This window comes from Falco naumanni, chromosome 5 (genome assembly GCF_017639655.2).
Source record: "Falco naumanni isolate bFalNau1 chromosome 5, bFalNau1.pat, whole genome shotgun sequence".
NCBI lineage: Eukaryota > Metazoa > Chordata > Aves > Falconiformes > Falconidae > Falco > Falco naumanni.
In genome coordinates this window covers 80,250,646-80,275,318 of record NC_054058.1, presented here as the reverse complement: position 1 = coordinate 80,275,318, position 24,673 = coordinate 80,250,646, and the positions used below count along the sequence as shown (strand labels likewise).

At 38.7% G+C, this 24,673-nt stretch overlaps 1 protein-coding gene across 1 annotated transcript in view; it reads left to right on the top strand.

The window, feature by feature from the left end:
- Positions 1–11,092: 11,092 nt before the first annotated feature.
- TFEC (transcription factor EC) overlaps positions 11,093–24,673 on the top strand; it is a gene marked incomplete at its 5' end in the record, with an annotated part of 69,513 nt that continues 55,932 nt past the window's right edge. The window contains one exon of the mRNA XM_040596602.1: positions 11,093–11,173. Within this exon, the coding sequence (XP_040452536.1) occupies positions 11,093–11,173 (81 nt within the window). The remainder of the gene's footprint in view (positions 11,174–24,673) is intronic.

The following is a 24,673-nucleotide window of genomic DNA, read 5'->3' as shown; positions in this document are numbered from 1 at the left end:
ACTACTACTACTACTACTACTACTACTACTTCCTTAAAGAGTACTGATACTTCTCTATTGTCTCATCTTTATATCATTGTAGATATGTGGTCTTGTAGCTTGTAGCTTTTCTGGCATTCAAAGGATACCATGGTGATTTTGTAACGTCTCTGAAATGAGTTGAGAGTTATGTGTTTTTGGTAAAGCCCCTAAAATGTCTATAAAATAAGATAAAATAAATATATTTGGTTCTTATATTTGTAAGTAAGTACACTGTGGGACTTCAGGTATTTTTCTGTTATCTCCCATGGGGATAAAGTCTGTGGTGCTTCTGCAGGTTGTGCTGTATTAAATAAATAAGAAACTTTTAAATATGCCTCATAGTGAAACAGCGCTCCAGGAAGCTCAGTTTCAAAGTGGCATCCAACACTTTCCCAAGGCAGCGATAGTTGATCATTTTTAGCATAGCTTCCTAAAGAAATGTGGTATTTTTTGATGGCAGTTGCCATCTGTTTGCTCATCATCAACGGGGTTTTTTTCTTCCACCTTCATAGTTCTTGAACCTGCAGGCCAATTTCAACAGAAATGCCTCGAAGTGTCATGGAAATACACACATGGGTTGGGAAAAAAAGCCTAAATTGTACCAGAGGGAAGGAAAGCTCTTAATGACTCTGCAGTGTTGTGAGCGAGTGCAGCTAGTGTGTGTGGGCTCTCAGGCTGACGTGGGTCTCTGGCTCGGGAGCCCGTGTGTCGCAAGCTCCTTTCCCAAGGAGCAGATGTGATCAGCCCTTGGAAGGTGCAGTGCAGTAATCATGAGAAACCATCCACAATAGTGTAACTGGAAGTCCTGGGAAAGAAAGCTTTGTGGGAAATATAACAAATCCATAGGAAAAAGCACTGTATCACTTCCACTATTCATGGACTACCTTGCCCATTCAAATATTCAAATGGTATTGTGTATATGCAACATTGTCATGAAAAGAGGGCCAGCTGCTACATTTTATTTAACATATTTCTTCAGCTCACACTCCTTTGGAGGCTGATTGTGTCTATTTCTGTACCGCAGGTTGTTAAGGTAGTGTAGCAAATCACCGATGTGTTGAGTTTTGAACTGGGTTTTGTATTTAGTTGCTAGGCTTACAGTGTTCCACATGTGGAAGTAGACATCCTTTTCCTCTGAAAACTTGAGATGCCTCATTTACTTCCTCAGAGTCCTATGCAGTACAGAAAGTTTATGGAAAATGGATGATGATGATGATGATAATTCCTGTAATTACTATTCAGGCAAAGTTCTTAATAAATGGCAATAATTCAGAAGCAGAATGGTAGGCTTTTGCAACTGTTTAAATAAGATATACTGCTTATTAGCTAGGAGAGAGGGTCTAAAAATAAGATGCAATTGCTAGGGAAAAAACTCAATTTCTGAATTGCGGTACTGACAGAAGAAGGATGCATTAATGTAGTAGTTTAAGAATCATATAATGTTCTTGCTGTATTTAGCAGACAGCTAATTTCAGACTGCAGCATTTCAAATTAATTTAAGAAGAAGGTTGATATAATCCTTAATGTATCTTATTTATTGTATTACTGAGAAGATACTTAATTTGTTTCCAGTTTGGAAAAACAGGTGGATTTAGCCTAATGATGCTTAAAGGTTCAGATACTTGGGCTTAAGTCCATAGGGGCAACATAATTTACACACACTTGAGAATCTAGCTGAGAATAACTGGACTTTTTCTCTGAGCACCTTTGTTGCTGTTTGAGGTTTTCTTCAAGTTCAAATCAATTGCTTTTGTAGGAAACCAACTTCGGTTTCTGTTCTCTGCTGTATTTTATATCTAGTGCAAGTTCAGCTTATGTCATGGCTCTTGGTGGCCCTTTACTAAAATGTTCTGGTTTAGGAGTTAAATATTAATCTGTAAGCTGTAATAAGCCTATTCACATATGAATTTCTGTTCCTCCTGATAACTCAGGGAAGAAATAATTTATGTTTCATATTGCTTTGTTTATAGAGAAAGGCGTCTAAGAGACTTTCAAACTTAGCTACCACAGCTGAGATGGGACTTCTGAAAGGCCTCAGCACTGGGATGCTCCAGTGGAAGTTGTAAGGAATTGCTATTGACCTCAGCAACAGAGCACTTTCAGAAGCCTCAGCTGTGACTGAAAGAGCTCGTAGTCAGAAGTTATTGGATAATTCTGGTTTCTTCAACCACATCAGTGCCCCAGTGTGCAAAGCATTATACAGACATAGTGAACTACTTCCTTAAGGGCCTTACGGCTAAAAAGGACTTTATTGACAGAAAGCACATCTTAGACTTCTAATGTCTCAATGTCAAATCCAGCGATACAGAAAAAAAATGGAGAGGATAGCAGTAATCATTCAATGCAGATACTTCAGTTGTGTGTTTGTTTAAGTGCTGTTGGCAATGTCTTACTTTTCTACATTTAAAAAGTGTTTATTTGGGAGCTATATCCAAATAAAGGACTGTTCTCTGAAACAAAAAGCTGTTCTCAGCACTGGGGCTCAATTCAAGGAGTGGGGCTGGGGGTTCTGGGAAGTCATGAAACATTTCTGTAACAATGACATATTCCTTAAAAACTCTGTGCAAAGTAATTTTTACTAGATCCTTCAGCATAGAAAAACAATATTCAGAAATTTAGAAAACTGATGAATAGAAACTATCTGGTGAACAGTCTGCAAATTCTCCACTGTCTTGCCCCAGAGTGCATTTCATCCCTGCTTAAAGTACTGTGACATGGTCCAGGAGAGTGGGGTACCAACCTGCCTGCTCAGATGCCTCCGCAGCTGACGGTTTGTGTGATATTGCCTTAATTTAGCAGCGATGTAAGTAGTCACCAGCTGCAGTTTTCAAGTGAGAGAGGAGAAACTAGTGGGAGAAAGCAGCCACAGGCTGAGCTGTGGATAGTTTTCTGTGGGCAGCTGAGGTTAGATCCCAGAGGACCCGGGCTCCTCCTAGCCTCTACCCGGTGAAGGTGTCCCCAGCATAGCTGCTGATAACTCAGTATGTGGTGGCTCCTCCTCTTATCTGATATATTCAGCACTATCGAGGGATTCAGAAATCGGAGGTTAGATTTTCCAAAACCAATTTTGGCGATTTATGGATTTGGCATAAAACTCTATCTCTCTTAAGGAATAATTCTTTGGGAATATTTTAGCCTTTTGAATTTTTAACTTCGTAGTATCACAAGCCCAACTCTGCACCATTGACTCAAGGCACCTTTCTGCTTTAGAGTCAGATAGCATTGTCCTATTTCTATAAATTATCTTAATTTTCAGATATTAAAAATATACTGTTCTTTCAAGAGAAATGACTTGATAACTGGTTTACCTAAATTACAAATTAATGAGACAGAAACCATATGTTTGGATTATTTAATGAGAAAATAGTCAAGTCATGGAGTGAGAAAAATACACATTTTATGCACGGACACAACTATGTAAAAATAAGTTGCTTCACAGAACTCTTTGTTTTTCAGTTTTGATGCTAACGTAGTTTATGGTAAACCAAGTTTGAAATCAAATGCTTAATAAGTGTGAATTCATGGATAATGAGTTTTGAATTAGTCCGGTTGACAGGTCAGTTTAAGAAGTGAGGTCAGAGTCAGTATTTTGTTTAGACTAACAGAAATATTTTGCACACCATAGACCTGAAGATGGAGCTTGATTTGTTCTGAATATATATGCAAAGTATAACTCATTTCACAGTACTGTGATTAATAACTTTCTGTTTGGACTTTATATAAGGTAAGAAGCACCATCTTAAGCTTATTTAGATTCTAGTGGCATAAAAATGAAATCTATAAACAAAATTTCTTTCTTTAATCTTCCTCAACTACCTATGCTCCTGGGTGTTTTACAGATTCTTATGTAAGACTCCTGTAATTATTGAACTGTTCTTTTGACCTGGTTACTTGAAGGATATTGGATTTCTTTTATCTGCAAATGGAGATTAGTAGTCAGATCACCTGAAGTGCTAAAACACTGCTAATTTTTTTAAACAGATTTATTACAAAATCTTCCTCCCTCCCCCCTCCTTGGACTTCAGTATTCACATTTAACTCCTTATCATTTGAGGAAGACATCACCTGGGTAAAATTTAACTAAGCGCTCTAATGGCTGCAATACAGCATTATAAACTAACTGGTATCTCTGAAAATGTAATAATTACATAGCTGAATAATTACTTAGGTCCTGAATATTATGATTTAAAATAATCAGAGCCTGTTCTCTGTGGCTACTGTTTTCTGTTTATTTCAGCAACTGCTTTCTTAAAGGACCTCTTGTCTGTGCGTACTGTGCATGCTGAACACCAGTTCCCACTGAAGACCCAGTTTTACCTCTTTTCTTCAGCTTCCAGCTTTTCACGTAGAGCCATTGATTTCACAGTTCCCAGCCACATGGCAGTGGCTAGGAGGACCTAAAATTACTGACACCGCTCGCAGTAGAACTACTTACGAAGTAGGGTATACCTAATTGTGAATAGGCTTGGTCCTAACTGTGCCTCTTCTGGTTGTGCCCCCAGACTGTTGTCCGACGTTCCTGATTTTCTAGGGTTGTAGTGGGTATCTGTGGTAGCAGAAGAAGGAACACGGAATTAGTGGTCAAACACAGGAAACAGGTCTTCTTTCCCATTTTGGGTGAAAATGAAGAGTCCTAAGTGTGCATTTTCAGAGGACAGTTACTGAATTTGCTAGCATGAGCCTGGGCTTTGACCTCACACAACAGAAAGCTTTTATTTCCCTTTTCTGTGTTCTCATGATTACATTGCATTCCTTTTTTATTATTAAATTCTGGACATGGAAGTATTCCTAGCACTAATATCCACAAAGAAATGTGATATTTTCCTTTTGTTAACTGCAAGACTATTCCTAGACATTGTCTTTTAAGACATAAAGTGGTATCTACCTCTCAATTCAACAAAGATCCTTTCTGACAAAAATGAAGAGTAGGGAGGGGCAGGGAGAGGAAAAATGAACTGTAAAAGAATTCTCATTTCCACATATGCAATAGAAGTACTAGACACCATGCTTGTAAATAAAGAGACAAGCATGTGGGGAGGAAAACAAGCTCACTAAGGCCAGTGACTTCCACAAAGAATGAAGAAGACAGTTGTAAAACATTATCTGTCCAGTTCACAAATCTTCTTCAGTCTCTCTTGTACAAGCCTGAATGAAAACATTTTAGGCAAAGCTTTAAAAGAACCTGGAGGACTGTACAAAAATGCCAAGAATTGGATTAATTGGCATAATACAAGGTGGCTGGGCACAGCTGGGGAAAGTGTCAGTGTAGGGAGAATCCCCACCAAGTAAGACTGTCTGTGCAATTAGCTATCTGAACTCTAACCCTTCCAGAATAATTAATGAATAACAGAGGGGATCAAGACAAAGACACAAAGTGATTTGGTGGGTGCTAGCAAGTAATACATCAAAGAATGCTGGTAATTGGCCCTGTGGCTTTCATTCTTTGCCCTATTTCTTTCAATTCATTGACTCAAAATAATGGGTTCAGGTTCATTATCAACAGGTTTTAGCTGCAAGAGCACAACACTTCAACAAAGCTATGATTGTGGCAGTACTGGTGGCTAAGTAAAAAGTTGTAGACTGTAGCACACTCCCTTGAAAGGGAAAGTAGCAGCATAGTCACAGGCTTTGTCTTAAACGGTTCGTATTCACGAATTTGCTCTGAGTTTTCTAAGACTTGGTGTTCACTGAGGTTACAATGCTGGAATACAGTTGGTATGGGCAGGTATGTATAATTCCACTTCAAACCCTATTATAGCATCATCATCTATATTCTGTTCCTTCAGCTGTAAGAAATGAAATAGAATTCTTGACATCATGTGTCACACATGCATGACATTATTTTTGTACTAACGGAGACAGTTTAGAGGCTTCCCCCCCCATCCCCCCACCCCCCACCCCTTTTTGGCGGCATTGCAGTAAAAGGAAAATTAATTATTTTAAATCTGTAAAAATATCTTCCTGATCCACAAATTTTTACTTGGGGGTTTGAGGGTTTTTTGGCCAAAATAAAAAAATGGAACCTCCACTGTTCTGTTTTGTTTCTAGTGTAAATGCTGTTGTGAGATGTTGATGTAGCTGATGAGGAGGTATTTAAATAACTAGAATAGCTTTTCATAAAGATTAGAAGAAGCAGCAGAATATTAGAGCAGTCATCTTTAATGAGTGAATGATGTGTATTTTTTCCCTGCTGTTTCATTTTGCTATGATTGTTTCTTCCTATTTACAGGCTATAGTATATGTTGGTTGTATTTTATTACTTCACATCAAATACAATTGCTTTTATGGTTAAAAGCTGTGTGGCACTATGATTAAAAACTGCCCTTTTGGTTTAGTATTTGAGAAACTTGAAAAGTAGTTTAAATTTTAGAAGCATGCTTATGAGCACAAATGTATGTAAACTTTTTTAAGTCAAAAGACGTTATTTTGAAGTTGGGTTCATAGCAAACATGCAAAATGCTGTGAATGTTTGAAACAGCAAATTGTGCTCCATATTCTTACGGACAACAATCTAAAAACTTCCCATCACCTCTGACAAGTCTGTTAGGAGATAGCTGCTGGTGCAACTATTGGCTGCCTAAGTGTTATAGCTCAGATTCAGATCTCCATTATATCGCTGTCTTTTTGAAATAGCTTGAACAAGATTTATGCATAATTTCATTTCAAGAGGACCATGTTTTGTATTCATGATATCATAAGGCAGAATCTTGAATAATAATAAAGTTAGATAAAAAGTGTCTGGACAACTTGAGGTATTTCATTTTGATCTTAGTCATGTTTCTGAAAATAACAATTATCTATGAAATATTCAAATACAGGTATGTTTTAACAGTGTATAAATATAGCTATAAATATGATGCATGACCAAAAGCCTCCCTGCCTTTAAATGCACTCATACTGTTTGAAAAAATGTTGTCAGTGATCTGTGTGTAGTAGTTCTTTGTTGTTATTTTCTGTCATGCAGGTGCATCTGTTAGAATACATGCTTTACACATATCTTTGTCTGCGCCACAAAACGAAAGCTTTCCAGTATTTGGAAAAGCTTTACTAGCACATATTCTAAATTCAATAGTTGTGTTTGATAAATTCTAAGTAACACTTCTTAGAATTGTTTAAAAATTTTAAATCTTTGTAGCAGGACACTGCTTAGCACTGAGAACAGTGCTACAAGCCTATTGTGACAAAGCTGTTAGAATGTTTGCTTTCCCTGATTCCAGCTGTTTGTTTTTTGTTTTTTTTTTAAGGTTTCTTGTGTAAATCTTGCATGACATAGATGATATATGAAACATTTTGAGAAAATTTCAAGATTGTTATTCTCTTAGGTTAAAATTCTAGTTCTTATGCAGGCTTCATAGCACCTAGGAAGTCTTTACCATCTGTTCATGTTGGGACATGCATGCCATAAATACATACTCTTCACAAAAATTGTTAAAGATGGCAAACAGACAGTAAACTGTGATTTATTTTAGTCTTGCCACTGTTATATGTTGTTAAAATAAGTATTTTAAAACTATTTGTATTGTCACGATCCATATTCAGAGTGCCTTCTGTCACACACACAATTCAAGTTCCTGAGCTGACAAAATACTGGTTGATCTTGTCCCAGAGGTTCTCACACTTTTTCAGAAAGTTGCTCCTCTTTTTGTATAATTTTACCTTCAAGTGAATAACAAGACTTTGGGGGAGAAGAAAAATCGTTATTAAAAATACACAAAGACTTGATCAAAATAACTTTGATGGCTAGAATGATGACAACAGTCATTCTCGTCCTTTGACAGATATTTTTTGGTCTGAGATTTAAGGGCACCAATATTGATTTAGAAAGCTCTGTGGCTCAATTTTAAATGAAATGTAAAACTTTTCCATTTTCTCACCTATCAACCTCCAGAAAGGAGCAGCTGCTCTTGCAAGGAAAAGCACTGTTCTCACTTTGGGTATCACAATGCATTTATAATGTGGGACTTGGCTAAACAGCTCGCCTCTATGTGACTAGGAAAGAAAGCTTATATCTTTAGGGTAGGAGTTCTAACTGTAGCAGCTGCATACAAGTCCGGATCCCAGGATGCAACGTGGGATCTGGACCCCTTTGAGGGCATCCTTTCCAGCAGGTACCCACTGTTTTTCTCCTCTCTCCTGGAAGTGACAGTGGTAGAAGGCTATTCCCTGCTCTCGCTCTCCCTCTCCTGAAAGCAGCTGCACCCTGGACCCTGCCATCCACTGCTTCTCCTGCCCAGAGAAATTGCAGCAAGCTGAATGTGCCTGAACAGTTGCTTGAAGCCTTTTTATCCCACCGAAAGTTTCCCAGAAACACACAGGGAGTTCATACTTCCTACCCCTGATGATCAAAATGACTCTTACACACTGAAAATGGCTTCGGTTTGATAGCAGAACTAACCATATACGGGAAAGGCAGAGGAAATGGAGCTGAGGGACAGTCCTGTCCCTCAAACATATTCAGTTCCTGTATTTCAGTGAGAACACGAACAACTCCAGGCTTTTAAGGACGTTTAGCAGATGAGAATTAGAATATACCCCGTTGCATTGCTTTCTAATAGAAAGTGCACAAAGACTGCAAAGGAGAGGGGAGTCTTGGTTGCTGAAGGTCAGTTCCTGTTTCAAAGGCTGACCTCCTTTGAAAAGAGGTCTCTCTGCCTGGTGTTCCCATAGGAAGGGACCCAGGGGCTGGATCCACGCTGGCCTGCGGTCAGGGAAGTGCTGAGCTTCCATTCAAATCACCGTTCCCTGAAAAAAAAGGCGTATCAGCATACCCTTAGGTGTCTGACTACAAACTGGATGCTTTCTAAAGTATGGTCTACATTTGGATGACACTATGTACTTGAATATCTCAAAAGCTGTAAACTTAGCAAAATCCAGACTTTTCTTAGAAAAGATCTTTTTGTCTTCATTTGGTGTGGTTTCATTTGGCCTGTTATCCACTGCACAGTGCCTTACCAGGACTATTAGTGAAATATGAGCTAAATGGGTCTGGAAGAGAAGAGATTTTTCCCCCATATTTTTAGGTGTGAGAAAGGGAAAAGCATAGGATGGAAATAGTTAGATTTAGGGAGCGTGATCTGCGTTGCTGAGTTTCGTTCCTAAACTGTGCCATATACCAACTTTACCAAGTCTCTCAACATACAACAATATACAACATCAATATACGTTACCAAGTCTCTCAAAGATGACAATATTTACCAGGACAAAACCTTTTGAGATTCTTAGGTGAAAGGTTTATGTAGTAGTGAAATATTACAATAATGATATTTTAATTTAATTATTTCTCTAACAGTAAAAGAAGGAAATGTTCATAGGTTGGGTAGGGACCTGACCTCTGCTATGAGTAATGTTTGTGCTTTCTCGCAAAGTGCGTTCCTTAAACAAAGAATAAGAAATCACCTCTGGATCTCAGGGAAAAGGACAGCAGGATGCTGGAGGGCACAGGGATGCTAAACAGGGAGTCCTGACCAGCCATTTCTCGTGGAAATCAGTGAGGTGGAAGCCGGAAAAGAGAGGGAACACCAAGGAGAATGTATTAGAAATAACATCTGCTAATGTGTCATTGGCCAGCCAAGGAGAGTGTGACTAGTCCATCTTTACCCTTAAGGCCAGGTCTTCCATTTCTGCCCCCTTTGCCACCCTGATGTCCTTCATGATAATTTTTACATTGCTTGCCAGAATTTTCTCTGGATGGAGGTCCAAACAGGTTTTCTCATGAAAAATACCCAACATTCTGTGATTGTTGTCTTGTTTGTAGAGCTTTGAACCCATCTCAGCTTTTCAAGTGCCCCATGGGGAGCTATGCTGTTCCTGTCTCGAACAGGACTCACCTGAAAGTACGTGCAGGTCCTGTGATATTTTTTAAATTTTGCAACGCTGTGAGAATAGTGATGACATCTTCAGCAGCTTTGGGAGAAAGCAGCTCTGTTTGGGTGTCCAAGGTGGGCAGTGTCTGAGTTTTTATCTCTATCCAACAGTTTTTTCCCTGTATAACGTTTTGCCATATTGAACCTCTTTCTTGCTTGGTGACATCAGAGGCATTATTAACTTCTTTCAGTATTGTTACTAAAAATTGTGAGCTGCTATTTGAACCTCAGCCCTCTTGCTTTTAGTCTTGTGCAATGTAACAAAAACTTGATGGTGAGTGTGAGACCTTTCAAAGTATTTTAGCTTTTCAAGTATTTCAATTTCAATTTCAAAAAATATTTTAGTATTTCAAGTAGAGGATAATTAAAACAGGAAAATACCCTGATAGTTGCAGCTCATCTGTCATCACTCGTGTATCCCAATTCTTGCCTCTCATGAAGGATTAGATGAATCCTTTACTCTAATGTTACACAGAGAATAATACAGTGTGAGGGAAAACAGGTGTTTCCCAAATGTCTCAAAGATATAACTCTCACCTTTGAAAGTATGTCAATGTGGAGATTCAAATATGCCTATAGCACTTACAGCAGTTATAAAAACTGGACTTAAAAGACACAAAATTGCCTCCCTCAAGGCTTTAGCATATAGGCACTACTTTAAGGAAAGAAAAAAAAAAAAAAAAAAAAAAGGCTTAGGGGATTTAGTGTGATTTCAAGTTATTCATAATTTGAAGGAGATCATAGCATTACAAGAACCTGTCCTGATTACAGAACTTTTTAATCTCAGTCCAAGATAAACACGTCTTCAACACCGCATACACCTGAGTTGCCCTTTTAAATACCCAACACCTTGATCCATATTCAGGGCTTATTTTTTTCCTCAAGCCTCCCTGCTGTGATGAAAGAGTCATCTCATCTTGTATTAATTTTGACTTGGAATATTATTATGCTATAGCTTATGGGGCAGGTTTTCTTGTCTATTTCTGAGAATTTTAAAGCTGTTCAAGTAATGGTTAAGATTTCCACCTCACTCCCAAACCACATGCTTTGTTCGTGAGAGGGTGGTGTTGGTAAGCAAATGTTGCGCTGAGCGATTGTCTTTCGCAGTCATCGAAAGTCAAATGTAGAACCAAATTTCTAGTAGTTCCTTAAGAGGCGAACCTTGTCCCCACCCTTCATGGGAAGGGAAGCAGGATCTGTGAAACCCCTGGGTGCTTGCTTCTCTCGGCATTGCTGACCTCCAGCCGGCCGGTCATGTCTGCCCCCCGCCATATGAGGAAGGAGCTAGGGTGAGTAGGGAGCCGGGCAAGTGCCTGCCTCCAGGGATCATTCTGCTTCTTGCTGGTGGGACGGCCAGCTGGCAGGGTCTAACGTGGGCTCAGGGACTGCAGGAGGGTGCAGGGCCTTGCAGCAGTGGTGGCAGCCCTGGGGAGAGCCTGAGCGCCCATCCCAGTCTGGCAGGCAGCACCCCGCTTCCCAGCGGGGGTGTGTGCGAGCAGCAACTGCACAACAGGGCTTAACTGTGTGGTCATTAATAATCTATTTTAATGCTCATGTTTTAACTGCCATTGAAGTTGCAGTGTATTTTTGTGGAAGGAACTGGTTGGTTAAAAAGATATTTTCGATGCCATCTGGATTTGGACCACATTACAATTAAACTATTGTACTTTTGTAGCCGTAACATTGCACCATAGCTAACTGGGTTTAAGCTGGACCATTAACTTAATAAACTGCTTTCTGAGAAGAGGATTTAACCTCCCTGCTATATAAAATGATATTTGTTGTACTACATATGTACTGCATATGTAAAGAGCAGTACATGCTCTTTACTGCTTGTTTACACAAAGCTTCTGTTGAGTTTGGTAGAAGTTTTGCTGAAAAATTCAGAGCAAGACTGTATTCAAATAATATTTACATCACACCACACTTTTCCATTATGCAGTTTATCCCTTTCTCTTGTCCATTTTATATGTAATTATGAATATTTATTTTTTTAAAATATGGGGACTAACAATTACGTATGTACAGATGTTAAGTCCCTGTGTATGGATATATAGACAGTTATATTCATTCACAATTAAACACCATAAAAACTTGATTCCAAATATAGACAATTTGTCCCCAAGGGAAAGGAAAATAAACCCCACTGATCTAAGGGAAAAAACAATAACGTCCCTCTGTGCCCCAAACCTATAATTACTATTTGGTATCTAAAGAATTTAATCGTACTTGTTCTTTTTGTCTCCACGGTCATGGACAAATCTTTCAAATTTGGATGTCCAAAATGTAGATGAATTTTCAGAGCCGGAAAGTGATTTAAGAGCATAGTCTACGATAAGATCAGTGGGGACTGGCATTCTTGAGTCATTTTTGCGGTTCTCACAAGAATATCCTGAATGTATAATTTCACATCAAAGTCAACATGCTCCCTGCAATACTGAGGGGAGCAATTGATTTTTGCAGAGCTATACACAAAAGTATTCTGGCACTACTGTGTCAACTGACAGAACTGAGTGCTATTTTAGGTGCCTGCTTTTAAACCAAGGTAAATACCGTCACCCGCTCCCCCCCGCCGCCCCCTACTTATTTATTCCTAGACATATTATAAAGCTGTTCCTAGTTACCTCATCTTATCTGGGTTGTTCTAAAAGTTTGACATCTGGGCTAAGCCAGTTTTCTTTGTAGAGAAATAAGATCTAACACGGAGCAATCAGTCTGCCTGTTTTAGACATAATCGGGACACAAGTCCCTATTATAATCCAAAATTGGTGTTCTGGAACCAACATGAATCTGTATGGAAGAAACACAGCAAAACCCAGAAAGTAACAAGGTTAGATTTGAAGACATTGTTTTCATATTGACCTACTGCTTGCTCCCCAACCTAAAGAATGTCCAACACCTTTGCTGAGTGGGAGAAAACAAATGTTACCACCAGCCATGGGAAATAACACTTGCTTACTAGAGACTTATGTGTGCTCCAGAACAACTGGTTGTGTTGGATGAATGCAGGTGTGAGGGTGTACACAATTGTAAATGGAAATGTATTTAAGAAGATGAAGGTGCAAATTAGTTTTTCAACCAGGTCAGTACGGGGCAAGGCTGCCCTTGAGCTGTGTTTTGCCCTGGTGTGTTGTGTTTTAATCCATCACTTGGAGTTGCTTCACCTTTATAGAGCTGTACTGCCAGTGCACAATAAGTTTTCCCTAACAGTTGTTTTCCCTGCACCAAAAGAGAAAGGGAACATCTCTGCAAGGATCCTTTTGCCCAAAGGCTTGGGAGGGTTGGGTTGCCGAAGTGCTGCAAAGTCACCTTGAAGCCGTAGGTGTCCCAGGATTTGTTTCACAGTCATTCTGTTACTTTTGGAGGCTTCTTGGGGCTGTACCGGTATGTTGCCCATCTAGATGACAGGTAATCTGGGCTGGGTGATATTGTGGTCACATCTGCCTGAAACTGGCCTTGTTCCGATGGGACAGATTCTGCTGAGTTGTGAAAGCAGGGGAAGTAGCGCAAGGCTGCAGGTTGTTGTCAGCACAAGGCTGGGGACTGAACAAACACTTTCCTGCAAGCGATAATTACGCCACAGTTCAGTAAAAGAGCACTTGTAAAACCAGGCACAGTCAAACACAAAATAACCTTGCTGATCAAGCAGTCATACCCTTTAGGATCTATTAACTTTTCATCCTGGCAGAGCCTATACAGGTGTGTACAAAACCTGTTGGTTGGGTGTTTCTTTCAGGAAAAAAATAAGTGTAGACTAAGAGGAATCTGCTTCTCCAGTCTCAGGCCACAGCTGTTGTAGGAAATACTTGTGATTTTTCTCAGTTTCATGTGATGTTTCAAAGCCTCCCTTCTTCAGAGGGTGCTCAATCCAGCTGCCTGCCTTTGCATAAGTGGAAACACCTCCTCACCTCTCCAACTTGGCTGAATGTGCTGCAAAGGTTTTAGGGGCTGAAATGAGACATTGCAGCACAAAATCATTTCCCCCTTTTAGGGTATGTAATGAATTGTGATTTTGAAATGAGGAGTAACTGCTCAGCTAAAGAAAATCCAACCAAATAGAGATAAAACTTTACTTAGGGGTGTATGAAGTGTCTAAATGGATGCACAGACTGTATTACAGAGACTTCACCTGCTGTCATGTCCATGCCCAGAAGCTGGATGTCTTAGCCTGTGTTACTAATGCCAAATTGCCTTCATAGCAAATGGATTAGAGGAGAAAAATCAGGAGACCTCTCCTTGCAGTGCTCAGCTGTCTACAGCTGGTCAAGCGAATCACTTGCTGGAGCTTTCTCTCCAGTCAGAGGATCATCTCAGGTAGAGGTGTCTACCTTTGCCATGTCTAAACTTGGGCAAGATGAATCCTGTCAGGTAAAAATGCATGGCAAGAAATAGGGCTTGCCATGAAGAATTTACCATTTCTTTAGGAAAGGTGGGCACAACTCCAGAAAAAGGATGGCAAAGAGACGTGGCAGGAAAAGTGATCCAGCCTGTCAGTCATTGCATGGGAATACTTCCTTTCTGTCCTGAGATAAAGTTCTTCACCATATATCCTGGACCCATCTTAATCTAGTGTATATTATTAATTTTGTCATAGCTCCTCCAAACTTCCTTGTTAAGTCTGAGTCTCAAGCAAGAGCTGAAAGCCTGAGGGTGGGGAAGGGGAGAAGGAAGGATGAGAGCAGACTTTGCACACTTCACAGCCTGATCTGAAAAAGGAAGTGCTGAAAGTTTTGCAAGATAATCAGACCATCAAAAAAACGTTCTGCCTGTTGTGTAGCCAGTTTCAGAGCCAATTTAATGTAAGCAGTGAGCCAAACATAGCTCCACTGCAAACCAGTTCAGCAATAGACTTTACTGCAGGTGCTCTCACTTGAATTGATATGCAAATGGCCAAATAAGCAAGGGCAGCTTTATTTTTTCTGATTATTATATAAATTGATGACAACAGTGCTGTAAGTGGAAATTCACAATCTATAGCACATGGGTTATGGGTTGAAAATGTGGAAATACCTTTCAGATTACTTTGCACTTTTTCTTTTCTTAATTTCCATTGGCTAAATGTAATCAATATGCCTGATAAGCATGAGATATTCTTCCAGCTTTGTTTTTTGCTGCATCACAGATGGTATGTGAATGTAAATACAAGGGGTCAGTAGACTACATTGACAGTCTTCAACATCAGATATATTCCACACTGGTAAAAAAGGAGGCAAAACAGAAACAAAACGAAAATAGTTTCAAAACCAGGCACTTCACCATGCAACAGAAATATGGATGAAGTGGCAGACTCAGGAGGTGAGAATTAGGAATTATATGTAGAACAAAATACAAAGAAAAATGCTGATAAAATTTTACACTGTTTACTTAAACAAAATTAAATCTGTGAATCAAGTAAATTTTGCCTCCCTGTTCTAAAATGAGTCTTCTAATGAAAAAATTCGATGTTCTTTTTCATCTCAACTTTCCTCAATCTTCAGTCTCTGGGCATGACATCTATTTAAAAAAAAAGTCTAAAAATAGGACAGTGAAATGTAATGTCTCTGAGCAATAATGGCATGACTCAGACTACTTTTTCTTAAGAGTCCACTGTCAACTCAAACTAAGGATGGCCTTTGTTCAGTTTTAATTGTTAATGTTAAGCTATCTTTCTTGCAGAACTTTGGTAAAGACAGCTCAAGTTTTTGTTGTATAAATTATGATGCCATATAAACTTTAATTAAAGGGATCCAGATACTTAGCTACTATATCTCAGGATTTAATGAAACGAGTTATAGCAAGTCATGATCTCAGCTAATGTGACCAGCATGCAAAGATAAGGATGGTCATTTACCTTACTCATGTGAGATAACCCCCAAACCATATAATTGACAGCATCTGTAGCTCATTGACATTAATATATTTAATGATGATAAAACAAAGACTTTCCACTGTAGCATAGGAAATTTTCAAGTTCTGTTTCCATAAATGTTGCTGGACCTTTGGGATAATATAATTCTTGCTGCTGGTATCTGGTTGCTTGAGACCCCGTTCAAGGACGGGTGTTTTGAGGTGAGTGGTAATAGGTGTCAGGCTGGTACCGCACTAAGAGAAGCTGTTTCCCGTTCCATTTATGGAACCACAGGCAACTGGGACTGACTCTGCCCACTTGTATGCCTAATGCCTCTGGGGTGCTTTCTGCTCCCCCTCAGAGCGGATGATGTTGGGGTTGCTGCTCAGAGCACCCATGAGCTGTTCAGCAGCTGGAAAGAAAGTTACTCTTAAAAGAATCCTTGAGAAAAAAGCAGAACCTAAAAAAGCAGACTGGCTGTCTCCCCTGAGGAGTAAATCATTCTGGAAGTGCTAGTGGCTTCTACAAGTAAAGGGAGCAAATGTGTTACCTTAGTGCCTACAGATGTTTGATCAGGTCTGCAGCTTCTTGTGCTTCATAGTGAAGTCCTTGAAAAAAGGTCTGACCAAGTATAAACACCAACAGGAATTTTAGTTTACCTTTATCAAAATACTCCTAATTTGTAACAAAACTGAATTAAACAAATTCATCTTTTTCTTTGATGTGCATGACTTCTGTTCATTCAGCAAAATGCTCAAAGGGTTAAATTAGAGCTGAAATAGAACAGTGACATGCAGGAGAGCCTCCCCCTCCTTCAAATCATATTTAAATGATAAAAAGTGTTTCTACAAGCTTAGATCCAAACTGTAGATTTCCTGTAACATTTAATAATGTAACCTCATACATAATGATAAAACTTAATTCTTGTAAATTCAATTTTTAAAATTACTGTAATTATTTGTCAGAAAATAATTGAAACAATTTATTTTCTGTTTGTTTGAATATTGTTTAAAGTTGCCTACTCCTATGCACAAACATTTTTCTATCTTTTTTTCCCCCAGGATTTTAATTTTCAAGATCTTCTTTCATGATAATTCTATTGAGTTCATTATTTTTCTCCACATTGCTATTTCTTAATTCCTACCATTGCAATTAGATTTTATTTTAAATTTTAGCTGGGGAGAAATTATATTAAATTTGTATGTTAGGGAGCTGTGCCAAGAGTGTGTGACAATGAGGACAATAATGATTTCATATTTGGAAAATGTCAACAACTTTATTAAATGAAATTAAATAAGATAGCTTCAAAGACATAGCAGCTAGTGAAAGTCTGGGAGTACTGTTGCTTTTTTACTCCTTTTTGTCAAGCAGGTGCAAGGAAAACTATCAAGGCAATCAAAAATATAATATAAATGTTGTTATTTAAGATTTTTGAACATAGCTTTATATGCCTGTGGAATTCATCACTACACATGTGCAGACTTTGTGCAAGTAAGCAACATTCATAACTGAATGTTATGGAATATTAAAGTAAAACATCTTCAGAGAGCCTCTATTTAGAAATCCCTATTTCACCATCACTGATTTTCATCTGAAAGTTGCCAGTCACTAACTTTCAGCTCAGTGAAACCCATTATTATTTGGATTGGTTGTTACAGTTGTTCTTATGATCTTATAATTTCCCCTTCTTTTTCCTGAATATCTGAAAATGAACACCGTTCGAGACAAGCAGATTAGTTAGACTGCATTTTCTCATTGTTACATTAGCTTAAGCTGCCTAAACTGAGCCAAATTTGTCCAAAACCTGTAGGAACTCAAGGTTGAGTGACCAAACCAATCTCTGATTATATATATATACACACACACACATATACATATACACACATATACATATATATATACACACACATATATACATATATACATATATACATATATACATATATACATATATACATATACATATACATATACATATATATATACACACATATATACATATACATACATATATATACATACATACATACATACATACATATATATATATATATACATATATATACATATATATATATATATACATATATATATATATATATAATATACAATATACAACCGGGGCATGAAATAGAACTCTTGTGTTCTGACGCTGGGACATGACAAACACACTGCTCTTCAAATTACGCTAGTGCCTCTAGGAAACATAATTACAATTGGTGGCGGTGACATTTCAACTGCTCCTACAAAGACCAGAATAATATAATGTGATAAGAACTAATAAATTGCCAGACTATTGCAATCCTCATGAAATCTAACAGTGGGATTGAGAGTATGCACAAGATCTCAGCACAGTCGAGTAGTCACAGTACGTAGTATCTAAAGGGTTTCTCATCAGTCTGCATCAAGCAGTCATGTTTATCTTTGTGTGGTAAATATCAACACCCAAATCCTTTTTCTGCTGTGTCTCACATTTCCTTAAAGTACTTGTGTCTGTACAGAACACAAAGCTTCTACTTGCATTCAGGACAAAAGAGATTCAGAGATCGATCCTAACTTTGTTCTCCTATAATGGCCTTTGTCATGTTTTGTCATTTTTTTAAAATTGTGCATATTTTCAGGTTTAGCAGGATTCAAGCAACCCAAAATCTAAAGAACGCTACCATGCAATTCATGTTATGGGTCACTTGAATCTATGAGAGTTAGTATGCTAATTAATTTAACTAAGAAATTCAAAGCACACTTACTGCCAGGTCTATGAACAGATGTCTAGGGTAGCAGTAGCATGTATTTAATCCTAGCTTTGTGTGCCATGTTTGCACATGGTCTTTAAAGTCTGAGCTAAGATTGCCTTATATCCAGGCTTCCACCTCTCAGTTCACATTTAGAAACCTAGATAGAAGTGTTCCTGGAAGTGGCCACTGTGTACAGGTATTTGTACCCCGTAGAGCTTCCCATGGTGGTGGTTTTCCGTACTTGTAAGCAGCCGTTCATTTGCACTGAATGTGCTAAAGAAAAAGTAAATCTTAACTCTCAAAGAACACGCGTTTGAGTATTTTGCTTCATCACATGTCAAGTGCATTGACCCACAACTTCAGAAGTGGATGAAAAGGTGGACATGAGCCAGCAACGTGTGCTTGCAGCCCACAAAGCCGACTGTATCCTAGACTGCGTCAAAAGAAGTGGGAGGTGATTCTGCTCCTCTAGTCTGCTCTCTTCAGACCCTACCTAAAGTAATGTGTCCAGCTCTGGAGTCCTTGGTACAGGAAAGTCATGGACCTGTTGAAGCAGGTCCAGAGGAGGGTCACAAAAACAATCAGAGGGACAGAATATGTCTCCTAGTAAGAACGGCTGAGAGACTTGGGGTTGTTCATCCTGGAGAAGAGACAGCTCCAGGGAGACCTTATTGTGACTTTTCAATATTTAAAGGGGGCTTACAAGATAAATGAGGACGGAATTTTTTTAGTAGGGCCTGTAGCAATAGGACAAGGAGTGATGGTTTTAAACTGTCAGATTAGATTCAGGTTAGATATAAGGAAGAATTTTTTTATGATGAGGGTGGTGAAACACTGGAAGAGGTTGCCCAGAGATGTTGTGGATACTTCATGCTTGGAAATGTTCAGGGTCAGTTTGGATGGGGCTCTGAGCAACTTGATCGAGTTGAAGATGTCCCTGCTCATTGGGGTAGGGGTTGGACTGTATGGCCTTTACAGGCCCCTTCCAATCCAAACCATTCCGTGATTCTATGAAGTGATGTCAGGACTGTTATTTCCATGTGTCCTGCCCTGTGTATAACACACGCTGAAGAACAGGGTGCTTGTATCCTGTGAAATTCCACAATGGAGAAGAAAATCTCATTCCCTCTGGGATCTGTTCAGGCTGTTCATTGGGGTTGTCAAAGTAGCCCTTGACGTTTTTGTGTCTTGTTTTCACTGGGTAAGAATTTAAATAGTGTTTGACTTGACTCAAACTTTTGACTGCAGGAGTTAGCAGCTCTATGTACTTCAAGTATTTGGGTGTGGTTTATTTAGATATGCCTTACGCTCATTAAAGCTGGTTTTGCAGTTTTCTTAGTTGTGATCATGGACTGATTAATAGGGCTGACTCTTCCTGCCCCGCTCTGAGAGAACTTTTGTTGTCCACAGAGTCCTACTGGTAGAAAACTGGTGCAAATGATAGGGAACCAAGCTCATAACTTGAAGCACAAAAAGAAGGCAGACTTCTGCCTCAGTTTGAGGGGAAAACTAATTTAGAAAATATCAGTAATCATAATAGACCTCACTTTTTCATTTCAGGATATAAAAAATACATGTTGAAGGCAGCAGATTAATTAATAACATAAGAACCTCAAATGCATGGAAAGTTTCAAGATAAATGCACTCTCTGTGTGTTTATCCATCTATATATAGCAAGGCATATATGAGAAACAGAGAGAAATCCATATATATGTTTTTGTATATTTTTTTGTATATATATATATATATATCTGCGCTGTCTATAAATTACCATTTAAGGGTATAATTTCAGTTACTTATTGTTAACTGAACAGAAACATGGGAAGATTTTCTTTTACAGTTGAGTAAAGGCCAACTGTGTTGATCTGCCCTGCCACTTGGTCATCTCCCGCTGGGGGATGTCACCAGTACCATGGTGCAGCTGGAACGGAAAAGAGGGCCTGTACAGGAAGAATATTTGTGGAAAAGGTCAGAACAAGAGACAAACCCGCCAATTATAATAGACACTTTGATTTATAGAGAATTGTTTGTTGGTTTTTTTTAGTATAAATAGAATATTACATAATTTTGTAATTGAAATTTAATTCAGTTCAGTCAGTCATGTGGAGGAATTGAGGTAAGTGTGGAAGATCTAATAAAAAAATTAAATTAATCTTCTGAATACTCTAAACATCTGCCTGCCTTTGCTTTGTGCTCAGGGACAGAGCTCTCATTTGGAAGAGGGCATGGAGGCGGAAAGGAGTAACAGATGTCTTCAAGCTAGGCACTGCCTGCTCAGCTGTAATGTTATCTATACCCCTTTATATATCTGGTTTCAGAATTCCCTCATCTAAAAATGAAAACCACACTTTGCAGGGCAAGTGAAACTACCAGAGACGGCCTTTTTCATAACAGCAACTTATGCGCTCTGGTTTCTCTAGAACAGGAGCCATGCTTAAGTAGGAGTCACTGTGCCTTTGTATGTTTACAATACCTTTTAGATACATTTAGAAACCATATCCCTCTTGATAAACTGGTGGTAGGAATTTAAACCTTTATATAACATTTTGGATATAAACTAGCCCATAAGTAGACACCTTTTTGGGTCTCAGTCTTACTGAGTGCTATTGTTGACAGAATCCATACATTGAAAGATGCCGATCTACAAATGTGCTATAGTTCTGAAAAACTGTCTACATATATTAACTAGTCCTTAGCCATGTAGTCGTATTGTGTGCTTGAGTAAATGGTGTTCCAGGTGGAGCCTTAGGTGGGATGCGAGTGTTTACGGTGTCTGCCTGCCTTCTCCCTACATCTGTCTCACGTTCATGAGCAAAACAATTTGCACACTATTTTTTTCTGTTAGAAAAGTGGAACAGTTGGTGCCAGCCTACATAATGGCTGGCTATTGTAATGCCTTCTTTTTATTAACAAAAGCACTCTGAATATTCGTAAAAAAGTTGACATTATTTCATTAGCTGTTGCAGGTATATGAGTAAGCTTACTGAAAAGAGTATCATGCTCCCTGCTGGAAATCTCCATGAATGTTTCTCAAATCTGACTTCCCACAAGCACGGAGGACCATGTAGCAAGGCAATTAATTGGCACTGAATGTGTATCCCCAGTCTCTTGTTCCTGCTCTTTTTTATTAGTCCAGAGCTGTATTTATTTTGCTTTTTTCATAAATCTCTGAGATTCTAATCAAGCGCTCCGATAGATAGACATAAATAGGTGTTTGTAAAATTTCTCAGCCCTTTTGACTTCCTCAGTTTTAACAAAAAGAGCTTTTATAGATTGGATTTTTGCCAGTGTTACAGAAACAAGACTTTCAGAGTGTATTTCAAAATTAGAGCTGCACTCCAGGAGCTCAGAAATTTCCAGTCATGTTCAAAACGCAGGAAATCTGCCGCGTTGTAAAGCTGGTGGTTAAAATTATCAGCTGATTGTGCCTCCTGAGCAACCTGCAACACGGGGCAGAGCCTGAAATTTTGTTCTGAGATTGTGAAACGTGTAGCGTGAGGAATTTCTGGTGTATCACAGGCTCTTAGGAGTGACGTGGCCACTGGGCGTGCAGTGCAGCTGCATGGATTAAATTGGTTGGAGGTGCTGGGCTGCCAAGGTGGCAGGAGGTAGATATCAGTGGTGATGATGGGTCTGGAACTCCATTTCATTCCTTGCTTGAGCTCTACCACCACTTTTTTTGTACTGCTATAATGTAATTAATAAATAATAATAATGTTTAATGGACAGCTTTGGCCTGCTGACATTTCGAAGTAGTATAAATGGGTGGAGAGCTTGTGATGAGAGCTAGAATGTGCACAAATCATCTTGTATTGGGCTCACAGAAGAGCTATTAGAAAGAAAGATCCATAAATCTCTACTGTAGTGAGCATTAATCAGTCTGGGGACCTGATGCATATAAGCAAATGTCCTGGTTTTCCCATGAGCTTCAGAGTTATGCTTTCAAGAATAATAACTACTTTCTGAATTTTGGCCTCCTGCCCTAAGAGTCTTCTCCTCTTTAGCAATACAGGCATTGCTTCCAGCCTCAGATACACCCTGACTCTGCCACATTGTGTGCTGAAAAAGAGAGCGCCCATATTCAAAAGCAAGTAAAAATGACACAGTAAAGACAAATAATTAGATTTTTCCCTAAATTCTGTGCTTTGCAATAAAATCCCAGCAGCTGAGGTTTGTGATTCTGTCCATTACTTCCAAGTCTCTAATTTTTGTCCTTTGCTTTTCACCTCTACAGTGGATTAGCAGCTGCCTGTGAACTTACAGCCTGCAGATCCACAGAACATGTAAGAGCTGCAAATCGATAGAAAGCAGCTGCTTAGCATCCCTACGTCACCCTACACAGAGCAACACACTCATGGCACATCACTGGGGGATGAAGCAGACATTCAGAGGGAGTATAGTGATGCTGAACATTTGTTATCTCTTCCTTATCCTTCTTGACCAGGGCTCAGTGTTTCCAGAAAACACAACTGCTGTAATAATGATCCAGCAAGAATAATTTGCAAGAATTAGACCCGGAACATTTTTTACATGTACTCTTTTCATGAACTATATGGCCAGATCTCTTTTTATGGAAATTAATTATTCCCAAGCCTCCCTGTACCTTTTCTTGCTGCTATGAAGGGCAGTCTTACTTCTAAATTCTCAGTATGACACTGTGGCTGAGACCAGGATATTTTTATAAATATATATATATATATGTACACACGCACACAGAGGTAAAACAGAACTAGGTTTTAATCCCTGCTCTATATGAACTCCCAGTTATTTCAGTTGTAAAACTGGTGAATAATTATTATCCCCCAATGTATGAAGCCTTTTTCCGTATTAATGGAAGTGAGCATTAGTGAAATATTAGGAGCAGTCGGTAGACTTGCTGAGACCACAAGTCGTGGTGCCTGCATCTGGGGCTACTGCTGCAGGGTCTGGGAGAGGAGCCGTGCCTTCCTGGGGTAGATTCGTAATCTGTATTTTTTTTTCCTGTGGCAGGCTGCAAAAGCCATAAATTTGAACAGAATGGGCAGCTGTGCTCCACACAGGGGTTGGGGTTGGGGTTGGGGTGAAACTGTGTGTAATTCATTCAGTTGTGTTTTTCGCATGGCGGTGGTTTGGCTAGTTGTATAAACAAAACTTTTTAAATGCAAGTTTTAGGGTTAAATAGGAAACAGTGAATAATATTTTCCTAATAAGTGAAGCCAGCTTAGAGATTCTTGAAATACTTTTGGAAGCCAGGTTGACAGAAAGATGTTTTGTGGACATACTCTGCCATTTGGTAAGAGATGACTTCTGAGCTACTAGAACTACCTACACTTCTTATTCATTAGGCCAGATCCCAGTACTCTGTTCCTCAGCTCTCATATAGGTACAAACGTGGTGAGGAATAAAAAGCCCCAAATGTATATTTTTTCTGTGTTGAAGACACTGACTTTAAAAAAGATAAAAGTGTAACTTGTCATCAGGTGTAAGTGGGCTTGGCTGCCTTCGACTCCACTGCAGCTGCATGCAGCTACACTGATTGACACAACCTAAAGACCTAAGATTAATTTTTTTTTAATATATATTTCTCTCATAGTTTTGAAAGCAAACCCAGTGTTTGAGTCTTTCTTTTAAAACAAAAAATGCATGTAAGAATGTGTCCTTTATGTTCATTAGACATACTGGTGAATTTGATAGTCCTGTAATTTGTAAGCTACATATATTGTTGCTTTAATGCATTCCCTTACTACTTTGATAAAAGCCTTAAGATGTTGCCACTAGTCCTTTGATGTTTCCTTCTGATGTTACAATACCTCTTTTTTCCCTTCTTTTTCAAAAAATCTGGTTTGCATAAACATGAGCAGGCAAGATATTTCTAGTTAAGGACAGAAATATTGAGTTCTATCAATAAAAGGACAAAACAAGAAGGTATATCCAGACTTTTATATACTCTTGTCAAGCCCTTATAGATCAAAAAATACTCTGCATGAGTGTTTACATTTTAAACATTTTAGAGCAAATATATTTCACTAGTCTTTTTTTTTTAAAAAAAAGCAATGTAGGCTGCAGTGAATTTTCTTGTGATACAGCAATCACTTTTCTAACAAGCTGTTACGGGAACTCTGGGAGAGTAAATGTTATACTGGTAAGAAAATACTTGCATGTCTAGTCTTGTCCATAAATTACTAGTCTACTAACAAGGATTAATTGGTTATCATACAAGAAAAAAGACTGAATTTTTATGTTTAGCT